We start from the raw sequence: 8474 nt of genomic DNA, 5'->3' as shown, positions 1-8474 counted from the left end.
AGACCCCAGGCGCACCCAGTTTGACGCGCACCCATGGGCTTCATGGGGCCCAGCCAGGGGCCTCGGCTCCTGGCACTCAGCTTCGAGCTTCCCACGGAATGTGGGGCAGGAAGGGCTGGTGAGTTTGGACGAGATCAAGATGTGCTCTGGATACCTTCCTGCCGCCCAGCCACGGTCCACAGGTTTGCTTCAGTGAGCTCCACTGTTTGCCTCCAGCAGGACTACGGGGTCCAGCCCGCTGTGACCTGGTTTTTGGGCCCAGGGGCAGCACACCGGTGCCCCCGGCAGACCTGAGCCATGTCCCACTCCCGGGAGGAACCCGCCCTTGAACTGGGGCTGTTACAGAAGAGGCTCCGTTGGCAGCAGGGGAATCCGGGTCCGTGGGGACGCGCGCCCACAGGCACAGCCGCCCCCTGCCCACCAGACGGTCTGGTCCCCCACCAGCGGGGCTGGCTGTGCGCCCAGCCCCACAAGCCTGCGTCTCAGCTCCCCACACACAGACCAGGTCAGAAAGACACCAACACGCAAGCCTGGACTCGACTCTGTGGCTTTATTGCAACTCAGGGCAGTGAGCCGGAGCCCAGCAGAGGACTCACCCCGGGCACACCCCAGAGTCTGGACGGACACTCGGGAGGAGGCTGCCTGCCCCACCCCCCGCCCCGCCACCCAGAGCAGCGGCTTCTCCTCAGCGGATGCCGCCTCGCGCAAAGCGCAGAGCGAGGAGGGGACACGTGGACGCGGGAGGTGAAGCCAGACTCCCAGACGCGACCCCACGGGGCGCAGGCCCTGCAGCGCACTGGCGTCCTCCCAGGATGGCAGAGAGGCCTGGGCAAGTCGTGAACGGACAGCGGGCTCCCCCCACCATCCACGGACAGCAACGCACCCCCCAGCTCAGAGCCGGGGCCACAGGGATGAGGGCACGGCCGGGCCGGGGGCAGAGGAGCAAGTACTCAGAGCCGGGCCCCACCGGCCCCCACGGTGAACAGTCCCCAGGCCTCCGTCTGGCCCAGGGGAGCGGGGCGGCTCTCCTGGGAGGGCCCCTCGCCCCCTCCTCGCGCCTCCCGGCCTGCAGGGCGAGGCTCGACTGCAGCCGCGGGCGGGCTCCCGAGGGTGGACAGAGCGGGCACAGGCCAGTCAGCGGGGTCGCAGGCCTGGGCGGCTCAGTGCAGGTACTCGTGCTGGCCCAGGCTGGGCATGTCCACGAACTGGATTATCTGTTGCGCCTTCTTCTCCTCAAAGACCATGATCTGGGGGAGACGGCCAGCCTGTCTCGGGCCGGAAGGTCGTCCTCTCCCACCCACCCAGGCCCGCGCCCGCCCCGCCACGGGAGACGCCGCAGGGCAGGGAGGGCGGGGTTGAGGGGTCCTGGGGCACGAGCCCCCACCTTATTTAAGCCTGTGTCCAGCCAGGCGCCGGGGAGGTAGAGGGTCTCCTGGGGCCCGATGTTCCAGTAGCGGCCGAGGTTCTGGCCATTGATGAACACGACCCCCTTCTCCCAGCCCTACAAGAAGCAGGGGGGCGCATCAGTCCGCTGAACTCAGAGTGACGGCAGCTCTCAACTGCAGAGGGACGAGCCAGCACTGCCCCCAGCCCACAGCTGCCCCCGCAGGGCGCCCGGCGCATACTGGACCCCCAAGCCTGGACCTGAGAAGCATGCCCGGAGGTCTCTACTAGGGAGGCCATGATGGGGAGCCTGTGGGCACACGTGGTGTGCACGCCCCTGGCAGGGGTTACACACCTCCAGCTTCATGAAGGTGTCGTACGGGGGGTCCGAGACATACAGTGCCCCCAGGAAGAAGGCAGGGAACAGGGGCTGTTCCGTGACAGGCTTCCACATGTCTCCAGTGAACCTGCAGGCAGACGGACAGGGAAGGGCCCTGTGTCCAGAGTCACCGCCTGCCCTGTGGCCCGCGACAGTGGTTGGGGAGGGGGTCCCAGGGACCCCGGGGCGGGGCGGGGGCAAGGCCCAGCAGCCTCTTCTGCCCTCGGACAGCACAGGGCAGGACACACCTCTGCAGGAAGCTCCTGTCCATCTCCAGGTTGTAGATTTTGAATTTTTTCAAGGGAGAATCGTTCAGATAGACATTTCCAATGATACCTGTGGGAAGAGGAGGTGAGCAAGGAGGGTGGACAGGGGCCCTGTGGGCCTGGCAGAAAGTTCCAGAAAAGACCCCCGGAGAGGCCAGCTCCCCCAGGGGGCTCTTCATACTCGGATTCCTCCCCTGCCATCCCAAAGCCCCGAGAGCCAGCAGGCAGTCTGCCAGCCCCAAGCCTCTGGGCCTTCTGGGGGGGGCGCCCGGGGTGGAGTCTGCCTCTGGGCCTTCTGGGGGGGCACCCAAGATGGCAGCTGTCTCTGGGCCTTCTGAGGGGGGCCCGGGGTGGTGTCTGCCTCTGGGCCTTCTGGGGGGCACTCCCTTTGGGGCTGAGGCTTTCAACAGGAAAGGAGACCCGAAGGACGGGTTTGACTGGGACGTCTCAGCCTGCAGCTACTGAGGTCAGTGTGCTGGGGCCCAGATGGAGCAGACCAGTGACCCAGGAGGATGGGGAGCAGGGGCGGCCACGGCTGCAAGCCCCTCAGGGAGGCCCCGGGGCTCTGGGCAGGGGAGGGTCGTGCTATGACCCGGGTGCCCGAGTCTGACCACATCGCTTCCTCAAGGTGACAGAGGCGACCCTGCCTGGGGAGGGTTCTCATCCAGCTCCTATCTCAGACTGCATGAAATCCTCCCAGGTTTGATAGATAAGGAAGAGAGAGAAGTTTCAGAAAGCCCCCAGGACTCACCCGCTTCAGGGGCTCCCAGGAGTCACCCACCAGGGGGACCCAGGACTCACCCCTCCAGGGGCTCCAGGGGGGCCCCATAACTCACCCCCTCCAGGGGGACCCAGGACTCACCCCCTCCAGGGCCTCCAGGAACCCCGTCCACCCGGGAGCCCCCCCGGCGCAGCGCCATGCCCGCAGTGCCCCTGTGGGGAGGGCTGGGCGGAGGCACCAGGACCCACCTTTGCGTTGCTGGTCGATGCTGTCCCCGTAGTTGACCCTCCCGCAGTTCTCCACCAGGATCCTCAGCGTCGTGAACCCCTGTGGGCAGCACGGGGCACCCTGAGGAAGCCCCAGCCGCCCCTTGGGGTTTCTCGTGGGCGACCCAGCTCTTCCCTAAACGCTGAGCTCGGGACTGGGTCCCAGACCACAGAGCCACTCCCACGGCAGCTCTGCGCCTACCCCCAGTCCCGCCCCTTCCGGCCCCGCCCCTGGGCGAACCTGGACCATGGGGATGATAATCGTCGACGTCTTGTAGTCGAGGATCCCCAGGAAGAACGTGTTCAGGAACACCTGCCCGAGGAGCAGACACGGCCCACAGCGTCAGCGGGGGCCTGGGGGTCCCAGCGCGGGGGCGGGGAGGACATGGAGCCACGGCGCTGGGACATCTCCACACGTGGGAGCATCTGGGTGCGGGGTCGTCCCTACCTGTCCGCGGTCACGCACAACGGCGCTGAGGACGCCGGACGAGGTGATGGTGGTCTCATAGAGCGTGTACCCGAAGGACTGCCCGCTGCCCCCGTTGATCGGGAGGTTCTCCATGTTGACTGGGTGCTCCGAGGTGACTGGCTGCATGGATAAGAGACGGGGGCGAGGCCGACTGACAAAGGCCACCTCGCCTCGGGCGACCCCATGGGGTCAGCACGCGGGGCGCGGTGAGGATGATCACTTTCTATTTGCTTTCACGTGGGCAAGCACCACAGTCCTGTCCGATTCTTCATCAGGGTCAGGGGACAGGGACAGGAGGAATCTGAGCACTGGGGCCTGGGGCTCGGGGTGGACCCCGCCTCGGCCTCCTCGCTCCTCCGTGCTCCTCCTCTGGCTCCCTGCATCCCTCCTCCGTGCTCCTCCTCTAGCTCCCTGCATCCCTCCTCCCTCCTCCATGCTCCTCCTCTAGCTCCCTGCATCCCTCCTCCCTCCTCCGTGCTCCTCCTCTAGCTCCCTGCATCCCTCCTCCCTCCTCCATGCTCCTCCTCTAGCTCCCTGCATCCCTCCTCCCTCCTCTGTGCTCCTCCTCTGGCTCCCTGCATCCCTCCTCCTTGCTCCTCCTCTGGCTCCCTGCATCCCTCCCCCCTCCTCCGTGCTCCTCCTCTGGCTCCCTGCATCCCTCCTCCGTGCTCCTCCTCTGGCTCCCTGCATCCCTCCCCCCTCCTCTGTGCTCCTCTGGCTCCCTGCATCCCTCCTCCTTGCTCCTCCTCTGGCTCCCTGCATCCCTCCCCCCTCCTCCGTGCTCCTCCTCTGGCTCCCTGCATCCCTCCTCCGTGCTCCTCCTCTGGCTCCCTGCATCCCTCCCCCCTCCTCTGTGCTCCTCTGGCTCCCTGCATCCCTCCTCCTTGCTCCTCCTCTGGCTCCCTGCATCCCTCCCCCCTCCTCCGTGCTCCTCCTCTGGCTCCCTGCATCCCTCCTCCGTGCTCCTCCTCTAGCTCTATGCATCCCTCCCCCCTCCTCCGTGCTCCTCCTCTGGCTCCCTGCATCCCTCCATCCTCCTCCTCCCCCTGTCTGCCTGTCCTCTGCACTCAGCTGAGGCCAGGGTGGAGCCCCGTGGAGACTGGTTCTCTTCGTCCTCCAGCTCAGCAGCTCCAGGAAGCTCAGGGCGCCTGTGGGCCCAGCTGCAGCCCGCAGTCCATGGCGGGGGACGAGGCCCTGAGCCCAGGGCCCGGCTCACACTCACCAGCTCCAGGAGGTTCAGGGCGTCCCACAGGGACACGTAGAAAGCTGGTGTCACCGGGTCATACGCCGTCTTGGGAAGAAGGGCAGGCGGGACGGGAAGAGGGGCCCCTGCACCACAAGCAGACAGCGGGGCGTCCCCAAAGGACCCCGACAGTCACTGCGCCCCCAGCCACCGTCAGCCCCAGCTCCTGCCCACACCCAGCAGAACACACCACTGCCTGCCACACAGAGAACCCTCCAGGAAGATGGGGGGTTGGACAGGGGCTTGCTTCTCACACCCTTCGAAATAAGACACCGTGAGGAGGTGAAGCTGGCAAGACCCCTACTCGGATAAGAACAGTCGCTCTGACTTCCCTATCCTTTCTAGGAAGTTCCTGCAGAGGGAGGTGGGGTGGGGAGGAGGGGGATGGGGAGGGTGGAGGAATGTGGGGTGGGGGAGGATGGTGGGAGCAGGGGGAGGCAGGTGGGGGATGGGGAAGATGGTGGGGGAGGGAGGAGGACGGGGGAAGAGGGGGAGGATGGTGGGAAGAGGGGGAGGACGGGGAGGAGGGAGAGGCTGGTGGGAGGAGGGGAGGAAGGAAGGTGGGGGAGGGGGAGGAAGGTGGGAGGAAGGTGGGCGGATGGGGAAGATGGTGGGGGAGGGAGGAGGATGGGGGAAGAGGGGGAGGATGGTGGGAAGAGGGGGAAGACAGGGGAGGAAGGGGAGGACGGTGGAGGAGGGGGAGGACAGACGGAGAAGGGGAGGACAATGGGGGGAGGACAGGTAGGAGCGGAGGACGATAGGGAGGGGGAGGAGGGGAGGACGACGGAGGAGAGGGGAAATGATGGGGAGGGGGAGAACAGGGGGAGGATGGTGCAGGGGAGGGAGGTGTAAGAGGATGGGGAAGGGGAGGAAGCCCATTTTCTGAGGTCTCAGAGCAGCGGTCAGCGTGCAGGTACCTGACATGGAGCCAAAGAATTCCCGGAGCCTTGTGTACTTGGCCGTGTAGTCCCCAGCCTCTGTCAGCACCGCGTCGTAGTCTGCAAGATACCAGACAGGCCACGGGTGTCAGGCCCCAGGACAACGTCCCGGGAGGAGGCGGGCTCAGCAGTGGGCTCCTTGCCCCAGCAACGCCGCAGGCAAGACACTTGACGTGAGCCAGCCGTCAGTCAGAATGCCACACACACTGAACACGTGAACGGCCCCAAAGTGTCCAGACCCCACTTGGCAGGCGGGGGCCCAGGGTCACCCCATCTCTAGGCCCTAAGGAGGGAGAGGGGCTACCCCCCCAAAGGCCACCCCTCCTGGCCTGGGCCCCACTTCCTTCCCTAGCCAACTGATCTCCTACACCCTGGAAGCTTCGATGATGGTCTGGACGAAACCTCACCTTCACGTGGGAGGTGCCAGCCGCTGACCCCGAGGGACACCCTTGAAGTGCCCGGGAGTGGTGTGGGTGCCCTGTCGGGGATACGAACCGTAGCTGGTGACGTCGGGCTTGTAGTCCTGGAAGTGCATGGCTCCTCCGATGAAGCCGAAGTTGGTGCCCCCGTGGAACATGTACAGGTTGATGGACGAGCCGGCTTCGACGATGGCTGACACTGTGTTCAAGACCTCTGCGGGGAGGGGCATCTCATGGCCAAGTGGTCACGAGACCTGAGCCCCCAGGAGGCCCCTCACCGCTCTGGCCCGTGGCTTCCCTGAACCCAGCCGCAGTCCATGGCTGGAGGCCCTGAGTCCAAAGCCCGGCTTTCAGCGGCTTTCAGTTCCCAGACGAGTCTGCCTGTGGCAAGGCTGCGGCCAGAGCCGCGCCTCCCGCCCCCACTCCCCCCCAGGGGACTTCACCTGGTGCTCTCTGAGGGGACCTGATTAGAAGCATGGTCTGACTGCCCCCTGGCCCACCCAGGCTGGAGAACGAGTCCGCCACACGCACAGAATCAGTGGAGGAGTAACATGCACGGTTAATGAACATCACATACAGTTTTAAACCCCTGCACTGGCTGAAGGAAAAGAGCTGAACAAAGCGCTGCTGTTGTTTAGTCGCTGAGTCACGTCTGCCTCTTTGCGACCCATGAACTACAGCCCACCAGGCTCCTCTGTCCCTGGGATTCTCCAGGCAAGAGCACCGGAGAGGGTCGCCATTTCCTCCCTCCAGGGGATTTTCTGGATACAGCGATTGAACTCGCGTCTCCTGCACTGCAGGCAGATTCTTTACCACTGAGCCACAGGGGAGCCCCTATCAGACAGCAAATGTTACCAATATTGATTAATAACAGTGGCCGTTGATGAATCTGGGGGGAATGGACATCTTTGACAGTCCTCTTCCTGGAGAAGCTCACGCCCAGGTGAAGAAAGCAGTGCTAGCTGGGGATTCACCCCTGGGAAATGCCAGGTGCGCCCGGCTGTTGTGCAGGGAGGCTGGCTGCAACTCCGTCTGTGAGCACAGGCTCTGGGCCTCCTGTGTTCCTGGCAGGTTCTCTGCTGAGCCACCAGCGAAGCCCAGAAGCACCAGGTCTTCAAAACGCGAGGTCATGGAGGAGGGGGGTGTCTCTGCATCCTCAAGAGCAGTGGGGGCGTCCACATCGCACAGCGCAGGAAGCCGGGCTTCTGGGCCTCTCACATCTGCCCACACCCACCCACACCTCCACCTGCCCACACTCGCCCACACCCGCTCACACCTCCACCTGCACTCAGAGTGCAGACAGAGAATGCCTGCACTACACATGGAAGCGTCTGCTCTGGACTCCGGGTTTTTACCTCCTCTTTACACACGTCCTTTGTTGGCTGGATGGCAGCGACGGGCATGCCATTAGAAAGGCTGCAAAGGAGCGTCTGACCGCTCCTCCCCTGTTGAGACAGAGGGCTCTGGACCCTCTCAGGAGCTGCCCGTGCGCACAGACGCCCAGAGCGCTGCACCGCAGCCAGTTCACACCATCGGCAGCCCCTCTGGAGCTCAGTCCTGCGTCGGAGGCCAGGACTTAGACAAGGCCTGCACGGGGTCCCGCCGAGCACCCACCTGAGGAGTCCAGAATGTAGTGGGGGCCGCCCCACGAGTCAAACCAGCCAGTCCAGTACTCCATCACCATCTTGGGCCGAATGCCCTGTGCGCCAAAGGGAGGAGTTAGCTGGCGCCTCTGCCCGCCCAGCCCTTCCCCCGTCACAAGCTGGCCTTCGAGGGAGCTGCCCCAGCTCCCGGCCCCCCGCGCCTTCCTCCCTCCCGCAGGGGGCGCTCCTGCGGCTGCCGGCCTGGCGGTCAGCGTCCCCTGCGCACAGAGCATCCCCGTCCCATCCGGGACCGCAGAGTCACGGTCCATTGCGAAGGTCCCGACCACGCCACGGGAAAGGCCACGGGCTCGGTTTCCTCCGGGCTGCCCACCTCCCGAGGGGACATTCGTACCAAGTCTGGGTCACTAACGAGAGTCGCTAGTCACACAGGTCAGCAGTCTCCCCTGCGGGAAGGGGCCCCAGGCTGAGGGCCAGGGCTGGACTGTCCGCCGACAGCCCAGGTCACCGTGGCTCAGGCTGGCTTAGCACCAACTAACTGTCCTGCGTGCCCTGACCTGACTGCCGGGGGCCTCTGTCCTGGAATCTGTGTCCTGAACTGGAGAACAGATGAACAGCAGCCAGTCACACAGCTACTGGGACAGTCATACGAGACGAGGCAGCTGGCGCCGTCAGCACACACGGCCCAGCCCTGGGAGGCGCCCGGAGATGCCTGCATCCACCCTCCGGTCACTGGGCAGGGACCGGGGCCGGTGGGGCTCGTGTGAAACCCCTGAGCACCAGACCGGG

The 8474-nt window shown here is 65.3% G+C and overlaps 1 protein-coding gene across 3 annotated transcripts in view; it reads right to left on the bottom strand.

Annotated features, from left to right (window-relative positions):
* Positions 1 to 536: 536 nt before the first annotated feature.
* LOC110141869 (beta-galactosidase-1-like protein 2) overlaps positions 537 to 8474 on the bottom strand; it is a 38206-nt gene continuing 30268 nt past the window's right edge. The window contains exons 9-19 of one of the 3 annotated variants that reach the window (XM_070472891.1): positions 7699 to 7783; positions 6161 to 6298; positions 5645 to 5725; positions 4707 to 4813; positions 3464 to 3604; positions 3257 to 3328; positions 2998 to 3097; positions 2011 to 2098; positions 1739 to 1850; positions 1385 to 1501; positions 537 to 1247 (exon numbers count right to left, since the gene is read on the bottom strand). In XM_070472891.1, coding sequence (XP_070328992.1) covers positions 1161 to 1247; positions 1385 to 1501; positions 1739 to 1850; positions 2011 to 2098; positions 2998 to 3097; positions 3257 to 3328; positions 3464 to 3604; positions 4707 to 4813; positions 5645 to 5725; positions 6161 to 6298; positions 7699 to 7783 — 1128 coding nt within the window. In that variant the 3' untranslated portion in view covers positions 537 to 1160. The remainder of the gene's footprint in view (positions 1248 to 1384; positions 1502 to 1738; positions 1851 to 2010; positions 2099 to 2997; positions 3098 to 3256; positions 3329 to 3463; positions 3605 to 4706; positions 4814 to 5644; positions 5726 to 6160; positions 6299 to 7698; positions 7784 to 8474) is intronic. The other 2 variants (XM_070472892.1, XM_070472893.1) reach the window with 2 other exon arrangements.

Source organism: Odocoileus virginianus, chromosome 10 (genome assembly GCF_023699985.2).
Source record: "Odocoileus virginianus isolate 20LAN1187 ecotype Illinois chromosome 10, Ovbor_1.2, whole genome shotgun sequence".
NCBI classification, from domain to species: domain Eukaryota; kingdom Metazoa; phylum Chordata; class Mammalia; order Artiodactyla; family Cervidae; genus Odocoileus; species Odocoileus virginianus.
This window is presented reverse-complemented; position numbering and strand designations above follow the sequence as displayed.